At 41.9% G+C, this 21,423-nt stretch overlaps 1 protein-coding gene across 1 annotated transcript; it reads right to left on the bottom strand.

Annotated features, from left to right (window-relative positions):
• Positions 1-3,582: 3,582 nt before the first annotated feature.
• Positions 3,583-21,223, bottom strand: LOC309560594 (histo-blood group ABO system transferase-like; the record flags this gene model as incomplete). The annotated part of the gene is made up of 4 exons (XM_082264223.1): positions 3,583-3,755; positions 4,203-4,864; positions 10,008-10,142; positions 21,195-21,223. The coding sequence occupies 4 exons, from the start codon at positions 21,221-21,223 to the stop codon at positions 3,583-3,585; spliced, it is 999 nt and encodes a 332-aa protein (XP_082120349.1).
• Positions 21,224-21,423: the final 200 nt, after the last annotated feature.

Here is a 21,423-nt window from a genome sequence, read left to right as displayed (position 1 = left end):
CGCCCATAGGTGTGCGCAGCCTATTGCATTAGGGTGTGCACCCCAAAGTTGAAATACACATGCATGTGTTTGCCTACATGTACATGGCCCCGATACATTACTCTCCCTGCTGGCAAAGAGAAATAGAGCAGAGCAGGTGCGAGGGAGATCTTTCCCATCTCCTCACTGGCAAACAGAGCGATAATGCTATGTGCCCTAGGTGATTAGGGTGTGCCCAGGTACACCAGGCACACCCTGTGCGCACGCCTATGACACCGCTACATCCACCACCACCTCAACCTCCCTCCTACTCCTTATGGGCCTCGTCCTTCAGAGATGAAGAACATTGTTTTATTTTTCTGTTTTTTTTTTGTTGTTTTAAGTTATTTCCCTATCCACATTTGTTTGCAGAGCACTTGCCATGCTCTTAACTACGTTTTGCTGCCATTTGCAGCACTCTAGCCCTTTCCATTGGTGTTTTAGAGCCATTTTAGTGCCTTAAAGTTCGGGTCCCCATTGACTTCAATGGGGTTCGGTGTCCGGGAAAAGTTCGGTAAAAGTCCGGGACACGGACCCGGACTTTTTTTTAAAGTTCGGCCGAACCCGTCGAACACGGACATCTAGGTGTCCGCTCAACCCTATTGTTTAGACTTGAACGCTCATGCAGTAATGTGTCCACATTTGTAATAAAGTCCACATACTTTTGGCTGTTTTCTCTGCTCTTATGTGGATAAGCTGGTCATCTTCCACTAGTAAGCTTATGGTTACTTTTGCCTGTCTTTCTCTTCTGTCCCATTCCTCCATCTCTGTTTGTGGGTCTGTCTGTATTCCGCACTTACCACAAGCCATCCTTGCTGGGAAGCATTTCTAGCTTTAACTTCCACAGCTGGTAATTGGCATTGTTCAGCTTTGCAATTGAAAACTTCAGATCTGAACTGCTTGCCATCTTTCAGCAGCTTGTATACAGTACGCACTGACTTGTAGCATTCTCTCCAGTGCCTGGGCCCATAACCTGTTGGCTGAGTATTGAAATGATGCGCTGGAAGCTTCTTCAATACTGCTGCTTTACTTGAATGGAGGATAGCAATACATGTCTTCACATCATGGAGACAGAAAGAGAACACAAATAAGACCATATACAGAGAAAGATAATGCTTCCTCATATCAATGATTTGCAAGCTATATTACTATAACACTGCAGTGCCACCTGCTGGTATAGATAGGTATAATGCATACATACAGTACACAGTACTTGCTGTTGTTCTTCCAACAGTGGATAGGATCTGTGCTTGGAAGGGATTTTGCAAAAGGGGTATAAGTGGATTGTGCTAGAACCAGGGGTTGGGGGGGGGGGGATTTATGCTGGGAGCCCCTACCACTGTTGGGCAAAATCGATCCTCTAAAAAAAAAATGAGTGATACCCACTCAAAATGAGCTAAAACGCCAAGCTGCGCAGTAAAAGTGAATACATGTACAAGTTTTAAACCATGTATAAATAATAATGTGAAATGACAATCTGTCAATCTATAGAATCAACAATATTCAAAGAAAAAGACCCCCCTGTGACTAAGTCGGAAGTGACGAAACGCATCGGAACGTGGCTACACGCACACCGGAGAATTTGTCAGAGTCTTGGAGATCATTTCCCTGGGGTCCGGTAACCAGCGTGGAGGTGGTGAGGACTAGGGGAATTCTCCAGACCCCCCTGTGTTTACTATATATGTGCTTTGCATTTTGTCACCTTGTGCAATATAAGTGGGAACTTATATTTTTAATAAACTTGATTGAGACAATATCACACTAGTGGAGCTTTCTCGTTCTATGGTTGGCATCTTGAGGACTATTTGAGAGAAGAAAGGCGTTGGGCGATGTTGATCCAAAGAGGACTGCTGTAATATATTCCCCACTGCGTATGAGCCAATGAGAATGGGGGTTAATAATTTTTGGTGAGTTGCCAGCTAATGGGAGTGGTTGTCACATTGGTGGTGGATTCACATTGACCAAACTACTTTTAATTACGGGGCTCCTAATATATGATATTATTTCATCCTTCATCTTCACAGAACTGTGCAATATTCAGCGATCTGTTGGACTCGTTTTTTTGAAGATTGTTGATTCTATAGATTATTGACAGATTGTCATTTCACAATATTTATTATTTATACATGGTTTAAAACTCGTACATGTATTCACTTTTACTGCGCAGCTTCGTGTTTTAGCTCCTTTTGAGCTGGTATTTAAAGCTGCTGCATCATATATATCTCTATTTATTATATTTTGTGTATTCACTGACACACGAGGAATAGTGGTCACGGTAAACATTTGAGCACTACATCTTTTTTATTATTTTAGTGTGAGAGATTACATATTTATAAAATCTATCCTCTGCATCACTTACTACTGACCACTGAACTCTGCCTTATCTACTACTGACCCCTGAACTCTGCCTCACTTACTACTGACCTCTCTGCCTCACATATACTGACTTCTCTACCTCACTACTGACCCCAGAATTCTGCTTCACTGACTACTGACCTCTCTGCCTCACTTACCACTGACACCTGAACTCTACCTCACTTACTACTGACCTCTCTGCCTCACTTACTACTGACCACTGAACTCTGTCTCATCTACTACTGACCCCTGAACTCTGCCTCACTTACTACTGACCTCACTTACTACTGACCTCTCTGCCTCACTTATACTGACTTCTCTACCTCACTACTGGCCCCAGATTTCTGCTTCACTGACTACTGACCTCTCTGCCTCACTTACCACTGACACCTGAACACTGCCACACTTACTACTGGCCACTGAACTCTGTCTCATCTACTACTGACCCCTGAACTCTGCCTCACTTACTACTGACCTCTCTGTCTCACTTACTGCTGACCCCTGAACACTGCCACACTTACTAACTGGCCTCTCTGCCTCACTTACTACTAATCCCTGAACTCTGCCTCACTGCAAATTGGATTCCTCTATTTTTGTGGGATTGTGAAGGGCAATTAAATAGTACCATTAAAACATTAAAGATAAATTTATTAAAATGCCATTAAAACGACTTACAATGCATAAAAACAACATGAGCCTTGATAAACAGTTAATTTGCCGGCAGACAAATACAGGAACACCTTCACTTCCAGGGTCAGGTAGGACATGATGGCATCAGTGCAAAGCTCCACCCGACATGTTTTGTCTTGAGTGATGTCATGTATGACGAAACATGTCAGATGTATTTGATGTATATTTCTCCCAGGAGGTCTAATGTGTTTCAGCCTGCTGGACATTGTAGATTAGTCTTGTATGAGTCCGAGTGGTATCTTCTCTTATATTAATTAGCTGCTTTTTTGGAAGAAAACTCCATAGCTGTTTGCATTACAGAATGAAGTGTGGCTATGAGGAGTTCAGCTATAGGTCAATTTGGGGCAATACTGCTGCCTCACAGATTTGTATTTCTAAAACTGTGACCATTTACGACTTGACCATTTATGACAGGGACTCATTAGAAGCCACTTGAAGACCTTGGGCTATTTTTTGGCCTGGGAAGCCTCTGCATTTCCCCTAACATTGTTGTTTTTGTTAAATGTGTTGCTTCCGTATCTATATAAGCACAGACATGAAATTTAATCTGACTGTCTTTTTTTCTAGCTCTTTAGCTTTAGAGTCAAGATGAAAAGTTATTTCAAATGGGAACAGTTGCAGTTCTTTCTGCACAGTCTGACTGCCCACATTGTTTCCCAGCTCCAAAATGTACATGACTGAATCATGAAGACCTGATAGATCACAGATCTTCAAGTGTGCACATTTTGAACAATAATGTTTTTATGAATGTGCTGACATCAGTGTGTAGCCAGTCTTTGTGACTAAGGCTTCTACTCTATGGCAAACATGGATGAGGTCCATCCTGTATGCACTTCCTCTCCTTGAACACTAGCATGCTACTGTATGTGAGTGGGGATTTCTTGTGTCTCTGAGTGTACATAAGTGTTGGATAACTTAATTCTCTAGTTGTGCATTCCTATGCAAGTAATCTAAATAGAAGGCCAAATATAAATTGCAAGTAAACCTACAAAATTATAATGACTAAAGACCAGACTAAATAATTAGATTCAGATGCCCAGCCATGGGTTGATATTTTAAGAAGATGAGGTACTGTATGCCTTCTAACGAACATTCTTTAATTTTTTTTTTTTTTTTTTAAAAGTAATGAAAAAAAATACTTTTTGAAACCCCTACAAACCTCTTGGGTTGCACAATTGCTGGGTCCCCATAATAATAGAGCCAGACATACTCTGGAGACAAAAGTTTGGTTGGCTTGTATTTAAAAAAATATTTGTTTACGTAGCTTTCATCATGCCAACGTGGCTCAAAGTTTTTTTGCTTATCTGCTAATGTGGCATGGTGACAATAGTTGGTGAGTTTGATGACTTCCTCTACAATGCCACCAAAACACCCTCCAGCATAATAAAAGTCTCCTTCATCATACGGTATGTAAGCTTGGGAGATGGGTCGTCGTTCATAAGGAAAATATTTGTTTGTTTTCCTAAAGAACCCCGGGTGTATAGCCCCGATCAAGTCACTCAGGATCTCCACTCCAACCTCCTCAGTGAATTTCATGTCTACATCTACGCATAGCAAGTAGTCCACCTCATGTGCAAACTGTGTTTGAGAATAGTCTAAGATCGTTTCCATACGTCTCATAGAGACATCCTGCCAGCGCTTGTATGCTGGGATTTGTAGGACGATGAGCTGCCTCCCGTCAGCAAGCCTCAACGTGGGTACTTCATGAACTTTATCTGTAAAGATGTAATAGTTAACCTTGAGGCCAACCATGAAAAACCTTTCTGCTGTCTCAATAAATGTTCTTAGAAACATTATATATCTGTGGAGAAAACACAAAACACATCTTTTTTGGAAAAATTATTTAGACACAGAAAACAGCCTGATGCAAACTCTGGCAATCCTTTCTGTATGAACAAAATGTTCACAGTATCACATACCTTAAAGCGGAGTTCCACCCATTTTTAATAGGTTGGAATACATAGCTGTATGTAATCCCCTTTAAAACGGCTTTTACCAATGGAAACTTTTTTTTTTTTTTTTTGCTAGTAAATACCTTAATTTCGGCTTTATTCCTCCTCTCCTCACTTCCTGGTCCGATCGGCGATGACGTCATTCGGCGATCCGCAGTGTCTGCTGGGATGTATTCAGTTCCAGAAATCTCGGAGTAGCTGTATCTGTACTGAGCCGTGCCTGCCCCGCCTCTGCCCCGCCTCCTCTCATTGAGTTGCATTGTATGAATGTATTAAGGCTGTTCTCTGCCCCGCCTCCTCTTACAAATCAATGAGAGGAGGCGGGGCAGAAGCGGGGCAGAGAACAGCCTTAATACATTCATACAATGCAACTCAATGAGAGGAGGCGGGGCGGAGGCGGGGCAGAGAACAGCCTTAATACATTCATACAATGCAACTCAATTAGAGGAGGCGGGGCGGAGGTGGGGCGGAGGCGGGGCAGGCACAGGTCAGTACAGATACAGCTACTGCGAGATTTCTGGAATAGAATACATCCCAGCAGACACTGCGGATCGCCGAATGACGTCATCGCCGATCGGACCAGGAAGTGAGGAGAGGAGGAATAAAGCCGAAATTAAGGTATTTACTAGCAAAAAAAAAAAAAAAGTTTCCATTGGTAAAAGCCATTTTAAAGGGGATTACATAGATCTAAAGTTCCAAAAATGGGTGGAACTCCACTTTAAACAAAAGAATCAGGTAGAATTTAATCATTTAAACCTGTGCATGGCCAGTCTTCCCTAACATGATGTAGTTGATAAGATCTGATACAATGAAAATACATTTTTTTTCATAATACCATAGGAGTTGCCCTATCCTGCTGTAAGTAGGCTGCATTGGAGAAATGTACATAGAAAAGGGATGAAAAATGAAAGGCTGAGATGTTAACGTGATCCTGCACTCCATATTACACCTAAAGCAGAATACCAGCCAAAATAAATAAATAGTCCAATGACCACTTCTCTACCAGAGCATTTTTCAAATTGTTCACACATATTAAAATCTGCACTTTTTTCTAGAAAATTACTGTAACCCTTTTGCGGCCGCCAACGTACAGTATGTCATACATCGGCAGCATTTACTGCATGTAAATGTCACAAGTCGACTTTTGGCTTTCAGGTAGAAGCTATTCAACGGTTGTATAGTTGCCACATCACTTTCACAGCCCTGGAATCTGTACTTCCCCTGCCATGTTTCTCAGGCTTTGCTATCCCACCTGGGTGCCCAGGATCCGCAAATTACAAAAATGGTACCCAAATCAATCTAACTTATGTTGGAGATGTGAAAAAGAAGTGGGCACACTATACCATATCTTCTGGTCCTGTTCTGAGATAAAAACGTATTGGGCAGGAGTGAGATCTATAGTGCAGAAAGTAGTAGAATATGAAATAGAAGAGAGCCCATCCTTTTTCTTGCTGAATATATCGGATATACCAGCAATTAAATATGAGAGATCGTTGATCCCACACCTAGTAAATGCGGCCAAGGCAGGTATTTCGGGTTGCTGAAAAAAAACACAACCCCCATCGATAACAGAGTGGATAAATAGGATAGAAGATAATAGGAGATTAGAAGAACTAATTGCCACAACACAAAATAGGCAGGGAAAATATGAGAAAATCTGGAAAGCATGGAATGACTTCATAAGCTCTGAAGAAGGGAAACAATATATGTAAAATAAATAAAGGTAGAAAAGAGAAGGAGAGAATAAAAAGGAACAACCCCATCTCTGTCCACAAGATTATAATAATTTTTTTTATAACTTTTTTTTTTTTTTTTTTTTTTCTCTTTTTCTCTCTTTGGTTTATTTGGGGTGGGAAGGAAAAGGGAAAAGGAAGGGAATTTGAAGGTATAGCAAAAGAAGAAGTTATATTGCATATTTAAGATGGAAAAATATGAGACATTGAAAAAGCTATGTGTATTTGCTTGTTTGTACTTTTTAAAATCCCTGAATAAAAAGTTGATATTTGCAAAGGATCCGCATGGCATGTTGTGCCATGTACTGAGGATGGAGACCAGCAAATATCCATTTGCTGATCTCCTCTAACTAGTAAGAACCTGGAGGTGACAAGGATTTCTGCACTGATAGTTTGTTGTTTTTTTTTCCCTGACAAATGTGGCTCTAGAAGAAGCTAATGGACCACAATTTGCTTCAGTGTATTGTAGTGGAGACATCAGGAGTCTAATAAACCACTCAAATCTCATTAGCACATAGGGACCTATTGGTTGCTTATGTTCTCTACATAAAGTTACGTGTAAAAAATTAAAAGCGCACTTAAAATCTCCCCTAGAAGATGCCAAGCCCACTCCCATGCACATCCATACATACGTAAATGCGCAGGTCGAGGGTGCCTATATGATATAACATAGATTGCGCTATAACACATTGCTAAACATGACAGACATAGAGCAACCATACTGGAGCCACTATTCACAGCTAATTCTAAACTAGTGTCCTATATGGGCTTTTAAAGCATTGCCTATGGAAGATTTCAGGTACCAAAAATTTCACAAGCATGTGCAATTTTAAGGCTTTACATGTTGGGTATCTATTTACTTGGCACAACCTCATCTTTTACATTTTACCAGAACATTTAGTAATGTATTGCATCTGTGTACATACAATTAACTTTAATGCTTTTATTACTGAAAATTTGTGCTTGATAAACTATTGCTTTAATAATATGTGATATTAAAGATTGGAACTACCACCAGTTTATTCTTCAGGGTCTCTACCATAGATATCTCTTGAAAGCCTTACAAAAACAATTGCCATCATCCCTTGCATATTGTACCACCGTTTTTTGGATCCTCTAACCAAATAGAAATTGGGATTGTGTTGGCAATAAACAGTAGTTTACATAAACATTAATTGTATTAAGTGATAATTTAGGAAAACAAACTTCTCCGTCTCATGGTTGGTAACAGCCTCAGAGTACACTCAGAGCCCAAAGGCAGTGACATGAGGAAATTGCAACACAGTAGAGAAATGGTGATTCCTGTTGTTTATATCTTGTCATCCATGCTTGGAATCTGCTGTGGATGCGACTAAACATCGGGATTCCAACGCGTTTCAGCTTGTGCAAATATTGCCCTTTTCAAGGAAATCACCAATTCTATAAGAGATAATTATAAACAGTTACTCAACAAATGCTCTCTCCCTTTGGCAGATTTAGAAGACAGAATGTTGATCCAACTTACATACCGTGATTTATATAGAGATGCCTGAACCACACATGGGAGCGTCTTCATCCTCCTCCACCTTCTGGCTTGCAGCAGGACCTCAAAAGGAGAGGGTACTGCTATCCCTGTTAGGAAATACCAAATAGGCTAGTAATGTTCAAAAGAATCAAGGGTTGTGTCACTTTAAATTTTGATAACCATTGAGAGGTACAATCTTTCCACTTAGTGTCTTATTCAAAGTGTATGGGACTATTGGAATCGTGGCAGTACAGGCTGAGGTCTTTTCCACATGGGGGTAAAAGTGGTGGAGGAACCCCTTTTATACTTGATATCATGCACTGGTATTACAAAGTAAATCCATCATATTGGCCTTAGAAGCAATTTTAACTCCCCATGCCCTTATTCCTATCCCTATTTTTGAACCTTTTCCTTCAGAGACTACGGCGTCCTATAGGGAATCTCACCGCAAGATTGGTAGCCCTGCCAGGATTCCAATAGTCCCATACACTTTGAATAAGACACGGAGTAAGTGGAAAGATTGTACCTCTCAATGGTTATCAAAATTTAAAGTGACACAAGCCTCGATTCTTTTGAACATTACTAGCCTGTTTGGTTATTCCTAACAGGGACAGCAGTACCCTCTCCTTTTGAGGTCCTGCTGCAAGCCAGAGGGTGGAGGGGGATGAAGGAGCTCCCATATGTGGTTCATGCATCTCTGTATAAATCATGGTATGTAAGTTGGATCAACATTCTGTCTTCTAAATCTGCCGGAGGTAGAGAGTATTTATGGAGTAACTGTTTAATTATCTCCCATAGAATTGGTGATTTCCTTGAAAAAGGCAATATTTGAACAAGCTGAAACGCGTCGGAATCCCGATGTTTAGTCGCATCCACAGCAGATTCCAAGCATGGATGACAAGATATAAACATCAGGAATCACCATTTCTCTACTGTGCTGTACTTTCCTCATGTCACTGCCTTTGGGCTCTGAGTGAACTCTGTATGACGTTGTTACTAACGATGAGACTGAGAAGTTTGTTTTCCTAAATTATCACTTAATAAAAAATGTTTTTTATATAAACTACTGTTTATTGCCTATATAATCCCAATTTCTATTTGGTTAGAGGATCCAGAAAACTGTGGTACAATTCTTAAGGGTCTTAATAAATTCTTAATAAAAATAATTAACTACAACTTTAAAAAATTATGGTGTATTTTTGTTCTGGTGTGAGCCGAACAAGGCAGTGTTCGGCTCATCACTAATGCAGAGGACCAACTCGTGTAACACATGTCAGACTTGGGCCTTTTATGTACATTGGGCTCCGAGTGACGCTGGGAGCTCTGACCTGGACCACATGTCAGACATGGGCCCACGTAAGTTGGTGCTCTGGGTACTAAGGGGTTAAACTGTGACCACGTGGATGAGCGGGAGTAAGTGGCCTATGGCCTGCATCCATATGCGAGCTTGGCAATGGAACCATCAAGTGCCTGAAGCTCTGTCTGTAGGAAGGATGCTCAACTGCATGTGCTGGTCAGGTCACATATACGGAAAAAAGTAACCTGCAGACCTGCTTTAAGGTCCAAGTCTTAACTGTGTAATTGTTTGTAAATTTGTAATGTGACCCAATAAAAATCTTTGTTTTTTTATGGAGTATACCTACAGATATACTAGCTAACCTACTGGATTTGCAAGCCATTCAGCTTATTATACCTCCACCATCCCTCCAATATTGTTAAATATTTGTTTTTGAGTGGATTTACACTTGCACTTACTTTTTCATAGCAAATGCAGTCAGGCCAATCCGGACTTGTCTGTGGAGCAATGCTGCATTTAATACTTCTCTGTTGTACGTGCCATTCCACACTATTGGGGCGAGCCATGATGTTGCTGCTAGAACATCTGTGCGACTGATTGAAGAGTGAATAGGTATTACAACAATGACTAATATAAAAAATGCATGAAAGTAGCTAATCAGTTAGCACACTTTTACAGCACTTGAAGCCTTCCTTTGATTCACATGAAGCGTGCTATCTGCACAGAGCTGGTGCATATACTATATTGTCAAAAGTATTGGGAAACCTGCCTTTACACGCACATGAACTTTAATAACATCCCAGTTTTAGTCTGTAGGGTTCAACATTGAGTTGGCCCAGCCTTTGCCGCTATAACAGCTTTAACTCTTCTGGGAAGGCTGTCCACAGGGTTTAGGAGTGTGTCTATGGGAATGTTTGACCATTCTTCCAGAAGTGCATTTGTGAGGTCAGGCACTGATGTTGGGGCGAGAAAGCCTGGCTCGCAGTCTCTGCTCTAATTCATCCCAAAGGTGTTTTATCAGGTTGAGGTCAAGTTCCCCCAAACTCGCTCATCCTTGTCTTTATGGAACTTGCTTTGTGCACTGGTCCAAACCATTTGGTGGAGGGGGGATTATGGTGTGGGGTTGTTTTTCAGGGGTTGGGCTTGGCCCCTTAGTTCCAGTGAAGAGAACTCTTAAGGTGTCAGCATACCAGGACATTTTTGACAATTTCATGTTCCCAACTTTGTGGGAACAGTTTGGGGATGGCCCCTTCCTGTTCCAACATGACTGTGCACCAGTGTACAAAGCAAGATCCATAAAGACTTGGATGAGCTAGTTTGGGGTGGAGGAACTTGATTGGCCTGCACAGAGTCCTGACCGCAACCTAATAGAACACCTTTGGGATGAATTATAGCGGAGACTGCAAACCAGGCCTTCTCGTCTAACATCAGTGCCTGACCTCACAAATGCGCTTCTGGAAGAATGGTGAAACATTCCCATAGACACAATCCGAAACCTTGTGGACAGACTTCCCAGAGAAGCTAAAGCTGTTATAGCTGCAAAGGGTGGACCAATTCCATATTGAACCCTACGGAAGACTGGGAGGCCATTAAAGTTCATGTGCGTACAAAAGCAGGTGTCCCAATAGTTTTGACAATATAGTGTGTGTCAGTGGTTGTATAACGGTTATTGCTTAGTATTTCAAAATTTGATATGGTTTATTAGGATGCATTAGTAACATATTGAAATAAGTGTTATGCCTTTATATTACGCAAACTAGTCCTCCTTAGAAAGCTGTTGTTTGAGGTGTTTCACATTCTATTGTTTGAGGTGTTTCACATTATATTGCAACACACATTATATTGCAACAGAAAAATATAATCTGTTTTGGTAAATTGTTAGGATAACTTGAAAGATAAATGAAAGGGAAATTAGGCAGCTACCCATGCAGCGGAGTTCCCCTTGCACTGCAAGGATTAAATGCTTGTTCTTGTCTAGGGAACCTTAAGGAGGCAATTTTGCTTACCCTAACCATCAATCTCACAGGCTCTTTTGACATCATAACACACAATGCAGTTCTGTATCATAAGCAGTCTGTGGACAATGTCATCTAGCTCCCAGGGCAAAGATAACAAACGGTGCCTCCCCATTCCCCACAATGTAAAAGCATCATGGTCTCAGCTAAAATCCCCTCCCCCTGCATAAATAATCCAGCACTAATCCACCTGCTCACTTCCTCCCCCAGAATACATTTCTTTTGCAAGCCAAAATTCTCCCTAAATAAGAAATGCACCCCCCTTCCATTCCTATGACATATCCCCTCTCCCAGTACTAATCTTTACCCCCAATCCTCCCTCCCACCTTGACACCTTGAAAAAAAATCGCCTCTGCTATCACCCCCCTCCCCCCCCCCCCCTTGCACAAATTCCCCAAAATCAACCTCCTGCAAAAAAATCCTCCCACCATCCCAAATCCCTCCTAGTGTAGAATCCTCAACGCCCCCCCCCCCACCCTTCTAGCTTGAATTTGGTTTCCCCTTTCCCTCTTCAAATCCCCCCTCCTAGCACAAATACTAACCCCAGCTCAAATGATTGTTACACCCCCATTGTGTCCCCAGTGGAATTTCCCTCTCCTTGAAACTTAGACCAGAGAGGAGGAGCGAACTGGGAGGAGACGTGAGCTGTATTCCTTCCCCCCTCAAGCTCCTACCACCTGATGGTATACAGGAGCTGTCAGATTGGGCCTGATTATCCACCCCCTACCCACATTTTCTGGTGCCAGAACAGGAGCAGTCTAGGGAAGAGATGGGGGCAGGATCTGACAGCATTCCTATATTAATTCCTGCATCAAGGAGCACTGCCCTGACAGCAGGGTGGAGCTGGAGTGGATGGGGGAGAGCACAACTGGCACCTCCTCCCGACTCACACCTCTTTCTGCTGTTGTCACTACTCTTGTAACAAGTTTTTCTGCAGTAGCAGCAGAAACTCACCATGTACCACCCCCTCCCTCACATGAGTTCATTGCAGCAGGCCAGCCACCCCTCCTGCCCCTGCCTTGTCCCAGCCCTGATTGTAAGTGGGGATGCCAAAGGCATACCCACTACCTGGAGGACTGCAGAAAAGAAGACAGCACTGGCTGCCAGGAGCGAAGGATAAGACAAGGAAAAGTGTTTTTTAGGGTACCCTTAACAAAACCAGGCATTTAAACTTTGTAAGGCGGGATGGGTGTTGGGAGTCGAGGTAGATCTTTACTATGTTACTGGGTAGAGCTTTGATCCATGAAAGATCATGGATCTAGATAAGTAAAGAAAAACTTTGTACTGCGCTTTTTCAAGCTGCAATGTGCAAGCACTAGATCACCTCTAGTTTGGTTTTAATTTTCACCCTAAATGTCTAGTGCCAGTTTTTATGTGCCCAAAAACCCATTTTACTTCTCATGTCACTGGGGCAAAAAGTGAGGAGCAAAAAGTGAGGAGAATCAATGCAGTAAGGACACAGACAGCATAAACCATTTTGTTTAAGTGAAGTTGGGAGGGGATAGAGCCTCCATCATTTTATTTTGGCTATCATTGTCCCTGTTGAAAGGATTGTCCCCCACTTCTGTCCTGGTAAACAAAAACTAACATGTTCCTCCGTCCACACAAACAAGATGGATGGAGGAATCCTTGCCAGGACACTGTATTTTGACCGCTTCACCTGCCGCTATCAGAATACACTGTTCAGTGGCTGCAGCCAATGATTGAATAATTTCCTATCGTGTCCCTTTGACAGAAGTCATATAGTCGACTTTTGTTAAGCAGGGGCTGCCAGGGTTGGGTTGAGATTCAGCCAGTCCCTGCTGAACTGGCCGAATTTAGATCAGCGTATTGGCAGCTTAAGTTGTTCCCTGTTATGGGCTCCGGGGCAATCACGGGCAAGATTTGGGTGGTCATATGTCACATGCCCACCATTTTATAAAGGAGTCCTCACATAAGAACAGAACCCATAATAACAGCAATGCACCCTTCCTGGAAGGGTCTACAGACCAACTATTAAGGGAGGTTGTACTGCATGGGACCTGAGGGAGAAAATGTGTCACTGAGAGGACGTTGGTGTACACTTTTCCCTTTGGGGCGAGCATGCAGGTCTCAGTGTTTTCATGGACATTCGTTTTCCTTACAATGGAACTCTGTGTAACACCTTGCAGGACTATATTCCTGCTACATGTATGGAGTTGGGACTGCACTTGCTAAGTGATGTGCCATGTGATTGCAACTTTTTTTTTTTTTTACAAGTAAACCATACTGAAAACAAGAAAAGAGTGTGTGCATTAGTCTTAACCTGATGTGCTTCTCGCATCAAGGATACAGATCAGGGAGGTTGGCATAGTTGGGTTTCAAACCTGCCATTCATGCACATGTGACAGAAATGGAGGTCTGTACTAAGCTCTTGGAAAAGAAACTGGCTAAGCAATCTTGCCTCGGGGTGACTCCTATTACTGTAGGACGCTTGTTACAGCTACAAGCTTCCATATGTGTGGTAAATTTTGTCTGACTACAGCTAGATTGGAGCAGTTTTTATTTCGGGCATAATAAAAATAACTCACAGTGGAGTGGTGACACTAAGACGTCCCAAGGTCCTGAAAAACAATGAGACAAAAGTGTTGTTGTACATTACCAACATACTTTGTAAACTACTAAGAACTACACAATTAAGTAGGACAAAGTCCACAGTTGTTTATATGAAGAATAATTTCTGTCTAGCAAACAAAATGAGACTTGGCATTGACTTATATTTTGTATGATTAAGAGAACTGGTTATAATTAGTGTACAATACATATCAAAAACTCAGACGGATTTCAAGACATGCCCTGAGAGTACTCAACAATGTAAAGAGCAGCGAATAAACTGAGCGTTAATAAAATTATTAAAAAGGGCCTAGGCATTAGATCACCTCTGTGTTCAGGAGGTAAAAAGACCCAATACCTCCCTTGGACACCAACAAAAGGGCACAGTACTCCATCTATCACCAACAATGAGGCACTCTTCCTTCCACTGACACCAACAATAGGGCACCATTTCTCCCACTGACACCAGTGATAGGTCATCAAGTGATGTAGATCAAAATCGATCACGATAAATGGCGCCTTCCATCCCTCCAAAACCACTCAGGCCAGCCCTCTGAAAAGATCCAATCCCAACGGACTCTTCCTGCGAACTACAGTTCCCCAGCCAACAGCTGAATGTAAACTAAGGGACAGGGGGTTCTGATTGACGTCTTTTGATGGTCTTGGGAAACCAGAAAGAGGATTTTAGGAACTTTAGAAGTATGTAAGGGGGACAACAATTGGACAGGTGCTGGCGCCACACTGTACCTAAGTCCCTATTCCACTTCTTCTCAGAGCAACCCCCACCTGTTGTTGGCAAACCCTCCACCATATTGTGTCATGCTTCCAGGCCAGCCCGTGAGGCCCACTGATGGCATCCCCAGAAGTCCTAATATTTAGGAATAAAGGGAATGTCCACACACAAAAGCATCTCCAGCACTTTACTGCAACATCACATCTTCAAATGCTGTACCTTCCAGAGACATATTACACTTTACATAATAGCAACATTTTTGGCACGGAATGCCACATGTGAGACTAGATATTCTGTAGCAGTCATTTCAATGCAGTGCACAAGTACACATCTTTTAATTAATCTTCTCTTCACAGCTCTATTCCTCTCCTTGGGAACACCACAGAGTTGGCTCCACTTTCCTAAGTATACTAAAGCCTCGTACACACGCAACGAATTTCCGCCGATCAGTCATTCGTCTTTTGTCCAGAGTGGTGTCTGTTGGTTGGAATGTGCTCTAGACTGCACACGAATTTTCCCGCACGACAGAATTCTACTTCAGAAGTGAAGTTTTGGTTTGCTTTCTTTGTGTTCTTTCATCTCTGAGCATGCCTAGTCTTGCTCATAAGATTTTTTCCCCATCGAAATCTGTACTGACTGCACGAAAATCGGATGTGTTTTGACGTCGGTTGTCGAGAGCATCATACTAACAAGCCGAAAATCGGCAGATCGGTCGTCGGGCGAAAATTCCCGGCCGAATTTCCACTCGTGTGTACGGGCCTTTAGTCTACAGCATTAAGCTTCCATCACCAAGTCACAGGACCTGCAGCTGAGGGTCAGGGGGATCAAGGTGCTTCCATTAGTTTACCTGTCTCTTCTCAGTGTCCCTTCTATAGCTCTGCCCAGCTGGGCACACTCCCCAGATGACAGAGTTATTTCTAGGCTTCCGCCACTACTCACATATGAAACCTCTGTTCATGCCCCTAAGGCTCATTTCACACTAATGCATTTTTAATGCTTTTTGCAGAAATGCATTAAATTATTTTAACATGGGTTCCTATGGAACAGGTTCACATCAATGCATTTTTGGAAAGGGTCGGGGACTATTGTTCCCGCAAACTGCAGTGTTTTGCATGTAATAAACTTCAATAGACCTGCATCCAAAACGTAAGTACAGCTTTTTTACCACGATTTGCGTTTTGCGATTGCAGTTTATTTTTTTTTTTGTCTTTACATTCACTGTACATAGCAAGTTGCTAAGAAGCAAGCCGGGAAGCCGGCCCCTGCATCCTTAACAACCGATGAGTCATCAGCTGTCAGCGGGTCTCCGCTTACAGCTGTATGTTGAAAAAAAGAATTGCCGACAAAAAAAAATTGTGGAAAAAAAAACAGTGGGAGTCCTCCCCCAGGTTCAGGCCAGGCCCTTCGGGGTTTTTTTTCCACTAATATAAATTAAAATTATTATTTTTTTACATTCAGCTGTCAGTGGGGACCTGCTGACAACTGAAGATTCATCGATTTAAGGATGCGGCACCTGGCTTCCTGACCTGTTCCTTAGCAACCATCAATACACAGTGAATGTAAAGCCTAAAAAAAAGCCTAAGGGATGTGCCAGTTTATTGTCGTTGGGCGACAATCGTGGCAAACGCACTGCGTTTGGGGTGCCATTGCAAGTCACGGGAATCGCATGGGCATTTGCAATTCGGGATTCGGGATTGTGGGCAGAATCGTGGCGATTCTGTCCACGATCCAAGATGCCTATATGTGAATGGAGCCTTAGTAAAACAGTACACAGTGCAGTTATATTACACGTTATTATTCACACAGTAAACCTTTTGATTGCCCCAGATGTATAACCCCTTTCCTACCCAGTGTCATTAGTACAGTGACAGTGCATTTTATTAGCACTGATCACTGGATTAGCGCCACTGGTGATGTCAGTGTCAGTTAGCATATATACTGTCATTTGTAGATGTTGTAGGTTTCACACAAACCAATTAATATACACTTATTATAGGTTTTTTTTTTCTTGCCACAGACATGTAGCAGAATACATTTTGGCCTAAATTTATGAAGGTTTTTGCTGCATCTGGTCCAAGTCATTTGGTGTGGGGTTGTCTTTCAGGGGTTTGGCTTAACCCTTTAGTTCCAGTAAAGGGAACTTTTAAGGCATCAGCATACCAAGACATTTTGGACAATGCTCCCAACTTTGTGGGAACAGTTTGGAGATGGCCCCTTCCTGTTCCAACACAAGTGCTCACCAGTGCACAAAGCAAGATCCATAAAGACAGGGATGAGCGAGTTTGGGGTGGAGGAACTTCACTGGCCTGCAGTCCTGGTTGAGTCCTGACCTCAACCCGATAGAACACCTTTGGGATGAATTAGAGCAGAGACTGCAAGCTAGGCCTTCTCTCCAACATCAGTGCCTGACTTCACAAATGCGCGTCTGGAAGAATGATCAAGCATTCCCCATAGACACACTCCTAAACCTTGTGGACAGCCTTCTTAGAAGAGTTAAAGCTGTTATAGCTACAACTCAATATTGAACCCTATGGACTAAGACTGGGATGCCATTAAAGTTCATGTGTGTGGAAAGGCAGGCGCCCCAATACTTTTGGTGATATAGTGTATTTTATGCTTTTGCTTTATGCATTTTTAAATTAAATATGTGAAAATAGTGTCAGACGGAGCATGGCAGCCTAACACCCTGGTGCTGCTAGGATTTAGTTCTCCTACAAAGCTGATCTACTGAACCCTTGGTAGGGCCAAAGTCCAAGGCAACGTTGAACAGAACACAGAAGAAAGCTGTAGTCGCCCTGTCTCCCCTGACTGTGAGGGATACCATAGCTCCCAACTGTCTCTGATTTCGAAGGACTGTCCCTCATTTTGAACAAAATACCTCTCTCCCTCTTTCTCCTCATTTGCGGTCTGATTTATATAGTTGTAAATAAAATGCACTATTTATCCAGAAGTGTTGTACAGTGCTAAACCTTTCATTCAGCGTCTAAATTGCTGCATCTGTATATTCCAATATAATGTAATAATGGTGGTAAAAATCAAAAAACAAAAACACTTGTGGGTTTAACCAATCTTTTTTGTACTATTCTGCTTTTGCGTAGCGGGGGGGGGGGGGGGGGGTCCTATGCCTACATACTTTTGCTAATATGTGTCCCTTATTCCCATCTCAGAAAGTTGGGAGGTATGGGGATACTGAATGCAGGCATTTAGCAGCAGGGATGGCCAGATCTGTGTAGTTGCACTCCGAGTACTAAAACCAGACTATATATGATTTAAAGCGGAGTTCCGGGCTCAAAAACAACTTTGGCCCATCCACTTGCTGTAAATCCCCAAAAAAACAAATGGATACTCCCGATTTTTTTTTTTTTTTTTCTTCACTTACATTGTTTTTGAAGAAAGTATACTTGCCTTCCTTCTACTTCCTCTCACTTCAGCCACGGTCCGCGCCATCACTTCCTGCTTGAGATGACTCCTGGGAGCGGAACATCATCGCTCCCAGGAGTCAATGCGCCTGCACCGGCCCCGCTCGTCAGTTCTGGTGCAGGCACGTCATTCCCTGCTAAACAGCTTCTGGGCATGCCCAGAAGCTGTGCAGGGATGACGCGCCTGCCCCGGAAGTGACGAGCGGGGCCCGTGCAGGGCATTCTGGGACGAAGAGGACACAGAAGAGGATGCAGAAGAGGACGCGCTGGCTTCAGCTGCCTACACCTGAGATGGCAGCGCTGGAGAAGAAATTTTCAAGGTAAGTATTTCTTCTAAAAGATAAGTGCAACCTGGGACAGTTCAGAGGCTATCCATTATGGAATGTACTAGCCCTGACTGTCCCGGGGGTATTTTTATTGAAAAAACATTTCCGAGGCCGGAACGCCGCTTTAAATCTTGCTGGATCACTTCATGCTGGCCCCATTTGCAGGTATAGCTATTTAAAAGATTAAAAATAAGTGCCTATACTGTTTAAAATCCAGTAATACGCTGTCTTACCCTGCTCTGCACATGCTCAGTTGCTCTCTATTTTTCCGCACCGTGCCAAAAATGTAGAGGCCGACCTTCTTATAAGTCTAAAGATTTACTGCTGCTCAGGGGCTCTGGGGTTCAGCAAAATGGCAGCCTCCAGCAAGAAGAAACTGGAACAATGCCAGAGGCAATTTACAGCCCTCGCTAATTTTGGTAGCATAATTAATAATGTGGAATGTATGCTTTTTGCTAAAGAAGAAGCAAATCTGAAGATGCAAGTAAACCGTAATCAAATGACAAAATACCTAAGTAGCAACCTAAGTAACAGAAACCTAACTGCCGAACAAACTATAATACAATATATACAGAAGGCAGGGTAAGACTGAAGAGGTGTCATCCGTAATGGAGCCATGGTCATTCAGGGAACAAGTCAGGAAAGGGTGTAGGTGCAGGTTCAAGCAGGTGGGAGAAGAAACAGGAACAGTGTAACCGGTCACGAGGAGCACAAAGCAAGGAGCACACAGGCAGAATAATTGTGTAGCAGAGGAGGGACTAAATAGCCTCCCAGCAGCCATCATCAAGTGATGTCTAATTGCTAGAAATTGCTGGCTGCTGAGAGACGCCCAATTCCTGGCACTGACCTTCTTCTACATGTCCTACAGGATATAAAAGGCCTTTTAGGCAAGGCCAAAGTCCTCTGATATACAGTAAGTAGTGGTGGAAGCCTGGGAATGAAATTTGCCATCTGGGAGCATGCTTGGCTTGGCAGAACTATGGAAGGGACATGGTGAGTGTATTTTATGTGTGGGCATTCCTTTATTCCTTCTGTCAGATATGTCGTGAGTGGGCTTATGGTCAGAAGTATGACACAATATGGCGGAGGGTTTTATCAACAGGTGGGTAGTTGCCCTGTAAACCGTTCTGTAGATAATGGAAGAACTCCCATACAGTGAGACTCATAACATAATAGGTGATAGTAGTAATATCCCTTTAAAAATCAATGACACATGAATAGGTGTGGCTGTGAGGTCTCGCCAATTAGAGGATCCAGAATAAATTGCTATAGTCTATATCAGTGATGGGGAACCTTGGCACCCCAGATGTTTTGGAACTACATTTCCCATGATGCTCAACTACACTGCAGAGTGCATGAGCATCATGGGAAATGTAGTTCCAAAACATCTGGGGTGACAAGATTCCCATCACTTGTCTATACACTTAAAGGATGGATTGGTTGATAAATAGGAAAAGGTTGGAAAAGAAGTCCTTCACCAGGACCAACACTCTAATTGTGCGGATTCTTACTAGAAAGATTTGGTTACCTTTACAGCAGCCAAAAAGCGCAGCATAATATATGCAGGCAAGAGCACTTGTGCCCAATGGTATCCACGATACGACACTTGTATATATCTCTCCAGTTTAACCTGTGTAAGAACGAAAAAAATTTATTTCGATTCAGCATTTACATGAATTTGTTTAGTTCAATTGGTTTAATTAATTTTCAGAATTCGTTTCGTTTTTTTTCAAATTTAAATTGATTCAAGTTTTCCAAATTTTCATTTGAATTCAAATCAAATTCCATTCAAATTTAATTTCATTCAAATTGCATTAGAATTGCATTTGAATTTTGAATTGAATTCCATTCAAATTGCATTCAAATCAAATTTTATTCGAAACATAATTCTTGTTGAAATTTGAATTTTGGAAGATGGTTATTTTCTTTCTAGTCTATTATATTCTATTCCGTTCTATTCTATTGTTTATTTTCTATTCTATTCCTTTGTTTTCTGTTCTATTCTATTAGATTCTATTTATTTCTATTTTATTCAAATTTATTCTATTCGAAATTCAGAAACAGTTATATTGTTATATTATTTAAATTCTATTCTTTTCTATTGTTTATGCTATTCTATTTTATTTTCTATTCTATTCAAATTTTGAATTTATTCTATTCAAAATTCCAGTTTTGGCAGAAGGTTAGATTCTTTCTATTTTTTTCTATTCTATTATTTTCTATTGTATTCGAATTCAAATTTATTCTGTTTGAAATTCAAATTTCAGAAGATGTTTATATTCTATTTTTTACTCTATTCTATTTCTTTATTTTCTATTCTATTATATTCTTTTTATTTTCTATTCTATTTTGTTCTGTTTTTACTATATTCTTTTCAATTCTATTCTTTTATTTTCTAATTTATCCCTATATTTTCTATTCTATCTATTCTATTTTATTTTCTATTCTATTTTATTCTATTCTATTTTCCTGGCGCATACAGATGATAGAGCTCCCCCTTGACTCCTCCCTCAGGACAGGTGAATAGCATAAAAGAAAGACGTCTCCCTTCCCCCAACATTCTCTTTTTTTTTCCTCATACCTTTTGACTGGGGAAGAAGTTAGCAGCATGCCCCTACCTCTGCCATGGAGCAGCTTCCGCTGGGTTCAGCCTCTCCTGAGCGCAGTCCCTGTTCTTGGGCCACTATCAGCGCTAATAAGTCTGGGAACCCCTTCTGCGAATCTTTTGGGGTATGCAGTGTTTCCTCATAGGAATGCAGTGGGGGGGCGTGGCTTGGCACCGGACTCGAATGGCCGCTTGTTAGCTCGGC

Source organism: Pelophylax lessonae (genome assembly GCF_965119305.1).
Source record: "Pelophylax lessonae genome assembly, chromosome: 7".
Lineage (NCBI taxonomy): Eukaryota > Metazoa > Chordata > Amphibia > Anura > Ranidae > Pelophylax > Pelophylax lessonae.
Note: the sequence above shows the minus strand (reverse complement) of the source record. Positions and strands in the feature narration are given on the sequence as shown.